This window comes from Cnephaeus nilssonii (genome assembly GCF_951640355.1).
Source record: "Cnephaeus nilssonii genome assembly, chromosome: X".
NCBI classification, from domain to species: Eukaryota; Metazoa; Chordata; class Mammalia; order Chiroptera; family Vespertilionidae; genus Cnephaeus; species Cnephaeus nilssonii.
In genome coordinates this window covers 63,917,240-63,933,941 of record NC_137071.1, presented here as the reverse complement: position 1 = coordinate 63,933,941, position 16,702 = coordinate 63,917,240, and the positions used below count along the sequence as shown (strand labels likewise).

At 43.2% G+C, this 16,702-nt stretch overlaps 1 protein-coding gene across 3 annotated transcripts in view; it reads right to left on the bottom strand.

Moving 5' to 3' along the window:
- The window catches only part of DIAPH2 (diaphanous related formin 2), a 981,952-nt gene that overhangs the window by 507,565 nt on the left and 457,685 nt on the right, over nt 1–16,702 (bottom strand). For all 3 annotated transcript variants that reach the window (XM_079765114.1, XM_079765112.1, XM_079765113.1), the window contains one exon: nt 14,337–14,438. In XM_079765114.1, coding sequence (XP_079621240.1) covers nt 14,337–14,438 — 102 coding nt within the window. The remainder of the gene's footprint in view (nt 1–14,336; nt 14,439–16,702) is intronic.

The window sequence follows — 16,702 nt, the reverse complement described above, 5'->3', positions numbered from 1 at the left end:
AGCTCTTATGACTTTCACAGTAGAGGAATGCAAATGGATAAGATATACAAATGAGAGAGAGAGAGAGAGAGAGAACGAACTGGGACCAAAAGGAAGATGTAGAAAGAATGGTTGTGAGAAAGGTTTATTATAGGATAAGGATATATGAGGCATAAGACTAGGGGAAGAATTTGGACCAAAGTACCTGAAGAGCCCATGTTAAGGCCACAAAATGAGAAGCTAACCATATCAAAGTGTATGTCTCCATACAAAAGTGTAAATCACCTTATGCATGTTTGTGTGGGAATTTCTCTAAATTTTTCCATGGTTTTTTTTTTTTTTCTGCCTTTATTTATGCCTCTACCACTGTCTCCAAATTTCTCTGTAGTTTTCCTTTCCTTTCACTGGTAACTGGCCATCATTAGCACAGAAGCATGTTTTGTATCATTTTAGATATTTAGGGAGTTGTTTTTCAGTGCCCCTCATGGTTAAAAAAATCAGAGCTACTTTTCCCATGTGCTAGTCAGCATGTACCTACCTGCCCTTCTGCCATGCTGTATAGGGCTGTTGGGACCCAGCTTACCAGGAGAGCCTTGGTCCCTGATCAACAAGCAATTTAAACCTGAGGCTGACATAGATTTTTAGTCTTACTTCAGTTCTAATACCACTTCTCTTCATTCATAATTTTGTTGTTGTTAATTCTCACCCAAGGACAATTTTTCCATTGATTTCCAGAGAGAGAGAGAGAGAGAGGAATGGATAGAGAGGTAGGGAGAGGTAGGGAGAGAAAAGGGGAGGGGAGATGAAGGGAGGGGAGGGGAGGAGAAACATTAATGTGAGAGAGACACATTGATTGGTTGCCTCCCGCATATGCCCCAACCGGGGCCGAGGATTGAACCTGCAACCCAAGCACATGCCCTTGACCAGAAATTGAACACATGAACCTTCGATGCAAGGGCCAACACTCTAACCACTGCGCACACCAGCCAGGGCTTCTTCCATACTTCCATCCATTCGGAGCTTTGTATTCCAATCCTTGGCCTAACAAACCCAAACAGCATGGATCTGATCTGTTTCAAACTGAAATAATATGACCAAAAATGTACTTTAATAATAATAGTTAACAACAATAGTAACAGTGATTGACATTTATTGAGTACTTTGTGCCAGACACTTTTCTACATAGTATTTTATTATATACTAGAGGCCTGGTGCATGAATTTGTGCACGGGTGGGGTCCCTCGGCCTGACTGGCGATGGGGGCCAATCAGGGCTGCTGGAGGTTGGCCAGCTGAGAGGAGGGGCTGTGGGAGTTTGGCCGGCCACCCCAATTGGGGCCATTAGGGCCAGCTGGCCAGGGGGAGGGCCCGCAGGAGGTCAGCTGACTTGGGGGAGGGACTGCGGGAGGTCGGCTGGCCAGGGGGATGGGCTGCAGGAGATTGGCCAGCTGCAGGAGGTGGGCTGTGGGAACGCACTGACCAACAGGGGGCAGCTCCTGCATTGAGCATCTGCTCCCTAGTGGTCAGTGTGCATCATAGCGACCAGTCGTTCGGTTGCTTAGGCTTTATATATATATATATATATATATATATATATATATATATATATCCTATCTAATAAAAGATTAATATGCAAATTGACCATCACTCCAACACACAAGATGGCTGCCCCCATGTGGTCAAAAATGGCTGCCCCCATGTGGACACAAGATGGCCACCACAAGATGGGGAGGGACCAGGTCTGCAAGGGAGGGCAGTTGTGGGCAATCAGGACAGCAGGGGAGGGGAGTTGGGAGGGACCAGGCCTGCAAGGGAGGGCAGTTGGGGGCGATCAAATCTGCAGAGGAGGGCAGTTAGGGGTGACCAGGCCAGCAGAGGAGGGAAGTTGGGAGTGACCAGGCCTGCAGGGAAGGGCAGTTGGGGGGGGGGGGGACCCAGGCCTGCAGGGGAGAGCAGTTGGGAGTAACCAGGCCTGCAGGGGAGGGAAGTTAGGTGTGACCAGGCCTGCAGTGGAGGGCAGTTAGGGGTTATCAGGCCTGCAGGGGAGGGCAGTTAGGGGCAAACAGGCTGGGAGGAGAGCAGTTAGGCATCAATCAGGCTGGCAGGGGAGTGGTTAGGGGGTGATCAGGCTGACAGGCAGAAGCAGTTAGGGGCAATCAGGAAGGCAGGCAGGCGAGCAATTGGGAACCAGCAGTCCTGGATTGTGAGAGGGCAGTCGGACATCCCTCGAGGGGTCCCAGATTGGAGATGGTGCAGGCTGGGCTGAGGGACACCCCAACATGCACAAATTTTGTGCACTGGGCCTCTAGTGTGTGTGTGTATGTGTGTGTGTGTGTGTATGTGTGTGTGTGTGTATATATATATATATATATATGTGTGTGTGTGTGTGTATATATATATATATATGTATCCTCTCTAATAAAATGGTAATATGCAAATTAACCATCACTCCGCTACATAAGCCACGCTCACCAGCCAAGCCACGCCCACCAGCCAATCAGGGCGAGTATGCAAATTAACCCCAATCCAAGATGGCTACAGCCACAGAGAGCAAGGTTTCCCAGGTAACAGAGTAAGCCAAGCTTTCCATAGCCGTTACAGGCCTAAGCCTCCACTCAAGCTACAAAGTTTCAATTATAGAAGGTAAACAAATTCAAACAAATGGCGGCAGAATGGAGCTTGAGAGAGCAGGCCAGGGTTGCCGGCGGCAACAGGGGAAGCAAAGCTTTCCGCACACCCTGGCCGGGCTCACCCGCTTAAGGCTACAAAGTTTCAATTGTAGAAGGTGAATTAACTGCCACAGAAATGGCTGCCGCCCCAGAAATGGCTGCTGCCCCAGGCTACAAAGTTTCAATTGTAGAAGGAAAATAAATTCCAGATACCAGGGCCTCCCCTTGGGTTGCCAGGGGGCGTGGCCGGCCTGCAAACCACCACAGGCCCCTCGCTCAGGCCGCCCCACACCCCAAGGGAACCCCCACCCTTATCTGTGACACCCTTCAGGGCAAACCAGCTGGCCCCCACCCCTGTACCAGGCCTCTATCCTATCTAATAAAAGAGTAATATACAGATTGATCATCACTGCAACACACAATATAGCTGCCCCCATGTGGTCAAAGATCCTGCCCCCATGTGGACACAAGATGGCCACTAAAAGATGGCCAGCAGGAGAGGGCAGTTGGGAGGCACCCGGCCTGCAAGGGAGGGCAGTTGTGAGGGACCAGGCCTGCAAGGGAGGGCAGTTGAGAGGGATCAGGCTTGCAAGGAAGGGCAGTTGGAGGTGATCAACCCTGCAGGAGAGGGCAATTAGGGGTGACCAGGCTGGCAGAGGAGGAAAGTTTGGGGCAAACAGGCTGGCAGGGGAGCAGTTAAGCATCAACCAGGCTGGCAGCGGAGTGGTTAGGGGGTGATCAGGCTGGCAGGCAGAAGCGGTTAGGGGCAATCAGGAAGGCAGGCAGGCAAGCAGTTGGGAGCCAGCAGTCCTGGATTGTGAGAGGGATGTCCGACTGCCCGTTTAGGCCCGATCCCGGTGGGATCGGGCCTAAACGGGCAGTCGGACATCCCTCCAGGAGTCCCAGATTGGAGAGGGTACAGGCTGGGCTGAGGGACAACCCCCCGCCGTGCACGAATTTCGTGCACTGGGCTTCTAGTATATATATATATATTATACATACTCTATATATATGTAAAGACATACATATATATGTAGTTACTTGATTCTGAAAACAACACTAGGAAAAGATTATTAGCATTAGCTTCATTCTAAAGATGAGGAAAGTAAGGCACAGAAATACTAAGTAACTTGTACAATGTCAAATCACATACTGAGGAGCAGGTGAGTTGAACTGAGGCAGTTAAGCCACAGAATCCAGACTCTCAACCACTACACCACACTGCCTCCTGAGCCATACTGGGAACAGTATGCATGAACAAATGGAACAAAGATTAAGAGGCAGAGACACTATTAGTAAGTCTTCAAAATGGCTGGAGAAATAAATAAGGAATACGTGTTTCCAGGCTTGGTGAAGAACAGTACTCATTATGTACTGAATACACTGCAAATATTGTGCTCTGCTCCCTTTAGCCAGTTGAAACATATACTTTCTATTAGAAATGTTATCACTGAAGCTGTGTTACTGTAAAATCAAGACCCTATGAAGGAGGTGAAGCTATAGTGGGTGCATCTCTTAACAGGAGCATCAAATCAGCACACAATGATGGTACTAATAGATTTTGATGCAATCATAAGTGTGAATTTTTATGAACAATCACTGATAGACAACAGTTGAATCTCCACTAAAGGATTTAGGTGTGTAAGGAAATGTCTTGGATAACTATGGTTAGAAATAATAGAAAGCACTGAGCAACATCCGCAGCCACAAATACAATTATTAAAAGGCTCATGTCTCATAAAGGCACTTGAGTGGGCCTAAGTGATATAAGTAAATAAAACAAAAACTCAGCTGAAATGTATGTTTGTTTTTAGTTGTGTTCCCTCACAGCATTTCAGTTGACTGGCATTCTTTGTTTTATAATTCATCCCTTGAAGTGCTGAGGGATGCTGACCATGGTGTTGCATTATGTAGGGGATTTATTTGGGTTATGAGATACTTGTCTATCAAATCATATCAAGCAGCTATCATTTCTTTAGCTGATCTGCACTGTATTAAAAAAAGAGTGCATTGACAGCTTTATTGAGAGCTGCTACAAGTGGGTTTTTTCCCCAAAGAGTTGGACACAGTTTTGTTTATATCTAATTTGAATTTTATACACTTCACTACCTATACATCTGCTGAATATTGATCTACTGCCAAACTACCAAAAGAATCCAGAGAGAAAGTAAAGATGAGCAAGTATAAAAGTCATGTGTGAGGGGGGAGGAAATGGCCACAAGCCACTCCTGCAGTCATGTGTCACTCACGTTTAAGGTTATTTCCGTTATTTCTTTTACACTGCTAAGAAACACACCTCAACTGCCATCATATCTGTGCCTAACTGATCTTCTAGCCTCTTCAAAATATAACGTTAAGACTCATTAGAATTAACAGATATGTTTGTAACAAATGTACATTTGTTACATGTGTTTTTCCCAAATAGTTAAATATTAGGACCCACTGCACATTGAATATATGAATTAATTTTGTACTAGTGACTATAATAAAGGTGATGAAAATGAAGTCACATAGATGGGTGGACTTAAGTTATACAGCAGGCAGAACTGCCTAAAAAAGTTGTGAGATCCAGACTCAATGACTGAGCAAAATTCTACCTGCTAGTAGGGAAATAAAGCAGGGACATCTGTGAGTAAAGCAGGGACATCCTTGATTCTCTTCTCAATAATGTTCTTACCCTCTTTTAACAACACCTCCTCGAGTGCAGGGTTTCTTCTACTCCTTGCTGCACTTCCTGCAGGACACCTAGGACCTGGCCTGGACAAAATAATTAATACCAACATGCCTGCTATCTAGAGTCAATGGCAAATGTCTTGTATATTGCATGTCAGAAGAGATAAAAACAATAGTTAATCTGTAAAATGAGGCTTTGGAAAAATAGAGTGTTGAAAACTGACTCTATACCAGAAAAATAATGTGCTGATAAAGAATATTTTCCCCAAAGATAGTGATATGTGGAAATTATGCATCAACAAACATCTACTCGCCTGATCTGGAACAGAACACGGTAACAATGTCTATCCCAAAAGACACTGTAAACTCAGAAAAATCATACTAAGAATTTGAGCAAAAAATTTCAAAACATCCTTCTGAAAACATGTGTTTGGAGCTAAGAATGACCATCCACACATCTACTGTGCTGCTATGCTGTCATATTAGGGATTACTGCCATAGGGAGGAAGGGGTTAATATTTGATTTTTTTAATTTAATGAAATGCAATCAATAGCAAAACTGATTGACACCCATAGACTTAATATGAATATTAAGTTTTCAGATGTTTTTTAACCTTATTTTATTGCAAAAGCTGATGGAAGTAAGTTAATCCTGTCACAAATGGATTATTATGAGAAATTAATGACATGAACAAGAATAGAAATGCATGGATTTGAGAATGAATCATGGCGAGTTTTCTTTGCCTGATCTCAAAATTATTAAACCAGTTTTTTTCTCAGATAAAATGAATGCACATCTAGAAGTAAAAGCTAGCATTCATATTGACAGAAATAATGAAAATAGAAACAATTAAGGCATTACATATCAAAATGCTGAACACTCTGAATGCATGCAGATAAAATAAAGAAAAATGTGATTTTCCCAATGAATATGCAAACCTGAATAATGATTTAATATTAGTGGAACAGAGGAGCTACAATTTTCCATCCAAAGTAATTGCCGTTGATGATATGCAGGAGGAAAAGAAAGCTTTTAAGAATTTCCTTTTCACCTGGTTAAGCTATCTTGAATAGAGGTCATAAGCTCTTATGGGGCTTAAAAAAATTAAAAAGCACAGAGACTTTATAGTTGCACTTCCATCTATAGGCATAAATCCACTCATCTTCCTTCATATATTTGTGTGGAAAGAGAAAAAAGAAAATGCAGTGCACTGTCAGCAATATCACATAATCTGTGCTTTTTGTTATAAATGCTTTTATGCACAAGACTATCTTAACATCTTTTTGTTAGATTATAGCCTTACAATATTTTAATTGAAAAAATGTGGGTAATTTTGAAGTCAGAGAAACAAAATACCGATTACGAAGAAAACTAATTATTGCCTTCTTTTTCTCAGAAGATGTGTTAGTTTAATAGATACACACAGTATGGGTCTCTATCCTCAGTGCAAGACAAGTGGGAATTTCCATAGCTGTGAGGTTGGAGAACAGCTGAGCTGCAAACACACTGCAGTCTAAAAGCTCCTGCTGGGGGTTCTAACAGGCAGAGCTTTCAGAGATCTGTGCTTTTCCCCCAGTAAAGTTACAGCACAGTTACAATGATGTACCAGTGGGGAGCTTTGCAGTCAATCTCGCCCCTAAAGAAAAGAATTATTGATCCTAGAAGGCGTGGGAACTAGCATAGCCCTCTTACCAGGAGGTCTACCTCTAGACACAGGAAAGGTCCCTGGGTGTTTTTGTTTCTTTTTTCTTTTTCTCTTTTACAGGGGTTTCTTTTTAACTTTATACACGTGAATACAAGCAAACCCAATGATGTGGCCACTAAGAAAATCCTAACAAGTTTAGAGAAAGCTTAGCAGCCCAGTCCCTGTCTCAGATGCTTATTTCTTTCAAAATATCAAAACCAGATTTCCCCTCAGTGTTACCAATTTTATTGGTTTTTGTTTGTTTGCTTGATAATGATTTTAATGAATCTGGCAGGAGTAATCTCACTTCTGGCATATTCATAACTCATGAGATTCTGTTTTCATCATCCAGGAAATTATATAGAAATGCAAACTCTATAGGGCACTGCCAAGGGTTATATAAATAAAATCAGGAAAGAGTATTTATTGTTAGAAAATGCAAGGAAAGAAAAGTTTACAATCAAGGAGACTGAATCCTTTAATGTTATCAAGAGCCACAAAGATAAGGAATTAGGCCTGAATGGAGTCCACTTGAATTTAACTTCATACTAATACACTCAAGAAACATTTAAGTACATATCACGTGAATAAAATTAACATCACACATGCACTTGTAGAAATTGCAATCTAGTAGGGGTTTATAGACACGAAATTAAAAAACCTTGCAAATAAACATTTAATTAAAAACCATAATTTCTAGAAAGGAAAAGAAAAAACGTGCTGTGAGAGAATTTAATTGGGAGACCTAATTTTGATTGATAGGTAAATGAAGGTGTCACCCAGAGAATGAGATTTAAGCTGAGACTCGAAGAATAAGCAGGAGAGAGGTAGGCAGGGAGTGGGAGCAACAGGGAGCAGCATGCATAACCGGGCCAGAGGCAGGAAAGAGCAGGTAAGTTTAAAAAAGTGAGAAATACAATGTGGCTGAGGTATAATGAGCAAGAAACCAAACAGCAAGAGATAAAAGTAGAAGAGGTGGTAAGTTGGAATAAGGAGTTCATATTGTAGCCTGAGTGCCATCCAAAGCACTGACATGTTAAGCAGATAAATAGTATGAAGATACAACAAAAATGCATTTTAAAAATGTCACATCGACAGCTTTGCTGAGACTGATTTGGAGAAGGGCAAACTTGCAAGCAGGAAAACAGGCTAAAAGTATATCATGATGGTTAAAGGCAATGATGATGCTGGCTTGGCCTACAGTGGTGATGGCACAGAAGTGAGTGGATCTGACGAAATTAGGAGGCAATTAAGGAACTCTCATAGATCCGTTTCAGTACATTATTTAAGGCAGAATTCTGATGCTGTTCAATGAAGGTAAGGAAGTAGAGACTCAAAGGAGCTAAACTTTGAAAAAAAAAACTGATGCTAGGAAATGGAGAGGGGGAAGTAGGTATCAGGGGACCCTCAGGGCCAATGAAGGATTTTTATTCAAACCTCTATCCAGCTATCCACTCATTCATTTTCAGGTTCTGAGTGACTGAAGAATATATTTTTTTCTGGAGAAGAGCAGGGTGGAGACTGAAAAAACTGAACAGGCAACAGAACAAGATAACTAAATTAGTCAGGGGATAATAATGCCTCAAGCAGAGATAAGGAAATTAGCACTGAGCAGAGCAACTCACACACATGTGCAAATGACACACACAAACACCAGTACAGCACAGTGGTTAAAAGCTCTGTCTATGAAGTCAGGATGCCTGGGTTTGAATTATGAATCTACTTCTTACTGTGTAACCTTCTACAAGCTTCCCAGCCTTACTTGGCCTGTTTCATCATCCATAATATGGAGTTAATAACAGTATGGATCTCATAGGGTTGTGAGGAAGTCGTGAGATGTTATGCAAAATTTGCTTAGTGTGGTCTCTGACACTAACTCCTCAATATATTTTTTTCTATCACTAATAACAACAATAGTAGTCACAGTAAATAAAATATACCTCTTTCTGAGGTTTGATAGAAAATCCTATCTAATAAAAGAGTAATATGCAAATTGACTGTACCCCTGATACACCCACAAGCCACACCCACCAGCCAATCAGGGTCGAGTATGCAAATTAACCCAACCAAGATGGCTGCAGTCACGGAGCAAGCAGGTGACTTGGGTTTCCCCGGTGATGGAGGAAGCCAAGCTTCCTGCACACCCTGGCCAGCCCAGGCCTCCGCTGAAGGCTGCAAAGTTTCAATTATAGAAGATAAATAAATCCCAACAAAAATGGCTATGGCCACTGAGGGAACAGGAGGCTTGGGCTCCCCGGCAATGGAGGAAACCAAGTTTCTGGCCTGCCCTGGCCTCCGCTGAAGGCTACAAAGTTTCAATTATATAAGATAAATAAATTCCAGATACCAGGGCCTCCCCTTGGGTCGCAGGGGGCGTGGCCGGCCTGAAAACCACCACAGGCCCCTTGCCCATGCCACTCCATGCCCCAAGGGAACCCCCACCCTGATCCAGGACACCCTAAAGGGCAAACCAGCTGGCCCCCACCCATGCACCAAGCCTCTATCCTATCTAATAAAAGAGTAATATGCAAATTGACCATCACTCCAACACACAAGATGGCTGCCCCCATGTGGTCAAAGATGGCTGCCCCCATGTGGCTACAAGATGGCCACCACAAGATGGCCAGCAGGGGAGGGCATTTGGGAGGGATCAGGCCTACAAGGGAGGGCAGTTGCGGCGATCAAGCCTGCAGGGGTGAGCAGTTAGGGGTGACCAGGCCAGCAGAGGAGGGAAGTTTCGGGCGACCGGGCCTGCAGGGAAGGTCAGTTGGGGGGGACCCAGGCCTGCAGGGGAGAGCAGCTGGGGGAGGGAACAGGCCTGCAGGGGAGGGCAGTTAAGGGTGATCAGGACTGCAGGGGAGGGCAGTTAGGGGTGACCAGGCCTGCAGGGGAGGATAGTTAGGCATCAATCAGGCTGGCAGGGGTGTGGTTAGGGGGTGATCAGTCTGGCAGGCAGAAGCGGTTAGGGGCAATCAGGAAGGCATGCAGGCAAGCAGTTGGGAGCCAGCAGTCCTGGATTGTGAGAGGGATGTCCGACCACCCATTTAGGCCCAATCCCGGTTTGGAGAGGGTGCAGGCTGGGCTGAGGGACACCCCCTACCCTGTGCATGAATTTCATGCACTGGGCCTCTAGTCTATATATATATAAAAGCCTAATATGCAAAGTGTCCGCTCAGGAGTTTGACCGACCAGGAGTTCAATTGCTCGCTATTACATGCAGTGACCACCAGGGGGTGGCGTGGAATGAAGGAAGGCCCTGGCTGGCAGCCTGCAGCTGGGGAAGGGAGGCCCCAGCCAGCAGATGGCAGCTTCAGGGACCCTACTCGTGTGCGAATTTCATGACTGGGCCTCTAGTAAGTCAATCAATAAAAGACATCATAGGTAGAGACAACATTGTAGGGAAAAGAGATATTGGAGGCTCTGATGCCGAAGTGCATGGAAGAGATTCAGTTGCTTGTAGTAAGTGAAAATAACGAAGAGGGGAATGGAGAAACTTGAGGAGGGCAGGTAAGAAATGATAGAGCTGCTATAAAAAATGAAAGACCACTGAATAGAAACAAGTAAAATAACTGCTGAAATGGCAATGAGAGCCCTGCTGAGGTAAAAGCTAAAATGTCATAAAGACACCAATTCACTGAGTGCACCAAAGAGAACAGGGAGATATAAAATCAGAGAGTAAGAGGTGGGATGAGAATGCTAAGGAGCGTGGGTTTTATTCTCTAAATTCTGGGGGACACTGAAGGTTTTTGATACAGATGTCATAAAATGACTAGAGATTTTAAGAAGACTACACTAATCGCTTTGATGGGGGAAGAGATCAAAAGCAAGACAACCAGCTTGGAGCCTCTCTTCTCATTAGTGCAAATGATTATACACATTTCTAAAGTTGTCCTAAATGTAGGTTGTCGATAAAATTGGATGGTTAAAGAGTATTTGGGTATATCCACACACATGTGAATTGAATTTTGGCACAGACCAGGAGAAATATGTTTTAGCATAATTTTCATTTTTATAGATCTAAAATATGCTATTTTTAATCTCAGGCTTTCAATTGGGTTTAATAATTGTCCTATAATTCAATTTAATAAGCATTTATCTATTGTATATAAGATTTGTCCTTATCACTGCCAAGCATACATGCTTAAAAGACTAAGGCATATTATTTCAAATGCCTTTTGCAATATATAAGACTAGAGGCCCAGTGCACAGATTCATGCATGGGTGTGGTCCGGATGGCCCAGCCCCAATGGGGGCAGATGTGAGCCTGGCCTGTCAGTAGGAGGAGATGGTGGGAGGTTGGCTGGCTGGCCTGCCCCGATCAGGGCCCGATCAGGGCCGGGGTGGCTGTAGGGGGGGGGGGCGAGCTGAGGGCGATTGGCTGGCGGGCCCTGCCCCCAACTGGGGTGGGGGGCTGATCAGAGGTCCGTGGCCAGGGGAGGGGCCGTGGGAGGTTCGCTGGCTAGCCCCACCCCTGATTAGTGGTTGGGGGGGCCAATCAGGGGTGTAGATGGCTGGGGGCAGGGGCTGCAGGCCAATCAGGTGGTGGGGGCCCATTGGGGGTGGGGCCAGCCAGGGGGAGGGGCCTCAGGCAGTTGGCCTGCCAGCCCTGCCCCTGATTGCAGGGGGGAGGAGGGAATCTGAGGTGGGGCCGGGCATGAGGAGGGGCTGTGGGTGGTGGGCCGGCTGGCTCCACTCCCAAATGGGGGGGGGGGGGGCTGATCAGAGGTCAGTGGCCAGAGGAGGGGCCGTGGGAGGTTGGCTGGCCAGCCCCACCCCCGATTAGTGGTTGTGGGGGGCGATCAGGGGTGTACATGGCTGGGGGCAGGGGCCACAGGCCAATGGGGTGGTGGGGGCCCACTGGGGGTGGGGCTGGCCAGGGGGAGGGGCCTCAGGCAGTTGGCCTGCCAGCCCTGCCCCTGATTGGGGGGGGATCTGAGGTTGGGCCGGGCATGAGGAGGGGCTACAGGAGGTTTGCTGGCCAACCCTATCCCCTATTGGGGTAGGGGGGGCAATCAGGGGCAGGGAAGGTCGGGGTGAGGGGCTGCAGGCTGATCGGGGTGGTGGGGGCCCATCAGAGGCGGGACCAGCCGGGGGAGTGGCTGCAGGAGGTTGGCCAGCCACCCCCCCATTGGGGTAGGGTGGGCAATCAGGGTGGAGCCAGCCTGGGGGAGGGGCTGCAGGCCGATCAGGGTGGTACGGGCAGATCAGGGGTGGGCTGGCTGGGGGAAGGACCACAGGGGTTGGCTGGCACCCCACCCTCGACTGGGGTGGGAGAGGCCCATTAGGGGTGGGGTCACCTGGGGGGAGGAGCCACGGGAGGTTGGCTGGCTGGCCCCACCCCCTGGATTGGGCCGGTTGGATGGCCCCAGTGGTCGTTACGGCGTTACAGTTGCTGGCTTTTTATATACTAGTATATAGATGATTAGACTTTATTTGGAAAATACTGATTGATACTGCCTTAGAAAATTCCCATAACACAAACTACTTTGTAATGTCCTTGATGTTTTTCCCTCCAGACATGTAGTTATGATGGGGAGAGTAAATAAGAGGACCAGGTTACTTTGTGTACAGAGCGAAATGATTATTTGCGGTTAGGTGCATAAACAAAAAATCTCTTCCATTTTCTATTTTGCTTTAAGTTCAGAAGGTATATTGCTTTTTATATCCCCAAACTTCATTTTAGCAGTGTGGTACCAAGGATATTCCTCTTGAAGGACTTGCTTGGCAAACTAATACATCTTCCAAGATAAACTACATTCCAAAAAAAAAAAAAATGGCTTCAGAGAAATTGTGTAGTATACCTACTGTAAAACTCATCATCATCTGACACAGCTGAATTCTCAGATGGTACACAACCTAGCTTCAATTACAGAAAGAATTCAAGCAGCTTAGGTTTTAAGTGTGAACTTTGGTCTAGAAAACTTTAGTATTTAATACTGCACTAAATTGCTGCTATTTCAAAAATGAGAGAAATCTCTTCCTCAGGCACATTTACATGTTCTAGCCCATCCCAAACATACAGTCCTGATTTGCTTTTCAAGGATTTGAAAGAATCCTCCTAGATCAGTGTACGCAGTGCCATATCTGAGAACTAATAAGCTCTAAATAAGGGCAAGCAGTTAATGCACATGTTCAAAAGGAACATTCTCTGTCCCATCTATCACATTGAGACTTTAAACAGGATTTTTAAATTGCAAAGTACCAAATTGGATCAATTCAGATATATTACTATTAAAAGGGTTATAAAATATTTTGGATGAAGCTGACACTGTGTTGGACTATTAGGTCTGATGGTAATTTGAACTCTTCACAGGCAGATGGAAACTGTTCAGGGAGCCGGGGAAAGCTGTCAGCTGTACTAGAACTGCTTAATCCTACAGCCAACAAACTTGTATTGTGCATCTAAATAAAAAACAGCTCTTCCTCTGAGAAATTAAATAAAATCATTATGCCCTGTTTCCTACCTTTTTTTGGTGGCAATTATTTGAATAGCATATTTGGGCAGTACTTAAAACATATAACTGTATTCTTTAATACATGATGTATACCTAGGCATGATGTGTATTTATGAGATCCTTTTTCCACTCGAAACAGTGTATTTAAAACCTTTAGTCAATTAATGACATTCTACAGGAAATCTAAAAATTCTTGTGCTTTTTCTGACATAATATATAGCACAAAAAATCCAGAATATTGTTAGTTATGTAATTAGTACCCTTTGTATTAGCCTAAATTTGGGGGGGGGGGTGCAAAATTCTATCATTAAGATCTAAATAGAAAAAAATATCCAATATAATTATACATATATTATTTTTCATATACTAATTAAATAGCAGAACTAGTATGGAGTAGTTCCTATGAGATATTTTGAAATATTTTATAAGATGAAAATATTAATTCCTGTCCGGTGTGGCTCAGTTGGTTGCAGGTTTGATTCCCATTCAGGGCACATAACCAGGCTGTGGGTTTGATCCTGGTTGGGTTGCTTGGGGTCTATATAGGAGGCAAATGATCCGTGTTTTTCCATCACATCTACATTTCTCTCTCTCGTTCTCTTCCTCCTTCTCTCTAGAAACAATTAAAATAATTAAATATTTAAAGGAAATAGATATGAATTTCTTTATTTTTCAAGCCATGACAAATAATAACAAACAAGGAGGGTTGTTTTTCTTTTGTTGTTGTTGTTGTTTTTTGCCTGATATCCAATATTATATTATTTATGTAGCTATATAGTAAAACAAAAGTACACAATTGGAATGTTTTTCTTTATACTCTTTCTGATAAGTGTTACCTCCAAGTTGAGTTTGTGGGCCCTTGTGCTAGATACGTACCACAGCTCCAAATTGTTCAGGCTCACAAAGGTCATCATACTCATTCTTCAGCTGTGCTAATTCATTGAGAACCTTCTGCTCTGGAAGATGTTTAACAAGGTTCTAAAAAAAAGTATAAATGTTTAGTATTTTATTAGAATTATTAAACATGCATTAGCAACTTGAAAAGTGGTAAAACAGAATAGTAGATACATTTCTGATTGTGGTTCTGTTATAGTACCAGTTTCCACCCCTCTTCCTAAAAACTTAAAAAAATGAACTACAATTTAATGTGACTATATACTGTATATAGATACTATGCACTAATTATAAAAGTTAAATAAAAATATCATATAACAATAAATGACATCACATAGCATTAAATTGACCAACTTTTTGGGTCTTAAATATATAACATGATTTTTAAAAATATTTTTATTCATTTCAGAGAGGAAGGGAGAGGGAGAGATAGAAACATCAATGATGAGAGAGAATCATTGATTGGCTGCCTCCTGCAAGCTCCCCACTGGGGATCATGCCCACAACCCAGGCATGTGCCCTTGGCCAGAATCGAACCTGGGGCCCTTCAGTCCGCAGGCCAATGCTCTATCCACTGAGCCAAACCAGCCAGGGCTATAACATGATTTTTAAGCTTTATTTTCTGTCATGATAATTAACAAAAATACTATGAAGACATTAAATCATGTGCAACAATAAATAATAAACCAACTGCGCTCTTCATAATTGGAAAAATTTGGAATCATTTTCAGTCTTATAAACCCACACTAAACCTATAAAAATAATTTCCCATTATTCACAATGTCTGTATTTAAATACATAATGCATTCCACTTTAATGAAGACTCAATCAAAATTGATGAAATCTGATGCATGCTAATGTCTGACTCATAAGATGATCAAAATTGATTAATTCATGTCAACCTGGTTTATTTTGGACTTTGGTACAATTCTAATTACTATTGCATTAGCCTGCAACCAACCTATTGGGAACTTGTATGGGATTTCAAAAGACATATGACAAGGAAAAAAGTAAGAAACAAAGACTTAAGAATGTAGGGATTGACACAGATAGGCAGAGAAGGAAGTTCCAGGGATTAGTCCTTCAGCAAAGCCAGCACTGAGCTAGAAAGAGTGATTTAAATAAACTATTTCAGAACTCTGGCAGCTGACTGAATATTTACAATAAGGTAAGTGTTTCATGAAGAAAGTCACTGCTGTTCTCTGTTAAGAGAATGGCATGTTCAAATCAGGCATCATATTCCATTCCTCAGCATCACTGTGCGGATAGTTCCTGTAGGAGCTGGCTGATGCCAGGGTAGGCAGGAGGACCTTGTTCTCTAAAATTTGAGGCTATACATTTTGGTTGGCTTGGCAATTCCCTGAAGGAACAGTGAAAATGTTTGCCTTGGTTTCTACCCTCTTGGGTTGCACCAGCTTTCACTACTGGAATCAATCAGAAGGTCTGAATAGACAGAAACAATTCCCCCGCAATTTGGAACCAGACATTTAAGGAAATCTTTGCCAGATCACTGGCTGACATTAGTGATAATAAAACACAAACTTCAGTGGCCACACACAAGGAAAAGTACACTTTGCAAAAAGTGTTCAGAAAAGTCACAAACAAATGTCTATAGACCTCATACTGCTTTAAAATAGCAAATCAAAATAAGCTGTCTGTAAGGAGTGAGAGAATCAGATTTCCAGTGTTGTAATACACTCAAATGCCAGTTCTCAACAACAACAAAAATTACAAAGTATGCAAAACAAAAACAACCAGAAAAGCATTGCCTATGCTCAGGAAAAAATAATTTGACAGAAACTCCCCCTGAAGAAGCTCAGACTTTGGAGTTACTAGTCAAAAAGATTAAGTCAACTGTCTTAACTTGAATATACTCAATGAGCTAAAAGAAACTATGTACAAATAATTAAAGGAAATCAGAAAAATAATGTGTGAATGGAATAAGAATCTCAAAAAAGACACAGAAATTATAAAAAGGAATCAAACAGAAATTCTGGAGGTGACAAATACAGTAACTGAAATGAAAAATTAACTTAAGGTATTCAACAGCAGATTGGAGCATACAGAAGAAAGGATCAGTGATTTGAAGATAAGGAAATTAAAAAGATCCAGTTTGAGGAGCAGAAAGAAAATAAAGACAAATAAACAGAGCCTGAGGGATGGGTGGGATACCATCAAGCATATGAACATGTGCATGACAGGATTCCCAGGAAAAAGGGAAAGGGACAGAAAAAAATATTCCCAAATCTGATGAAACATTAAATATACTAGTACACATCCAAGAAGCTCATCAACTATAAGCAGAATATCAAACAGGTTCACACTAGATACTTTCTAATTAAGTGGTC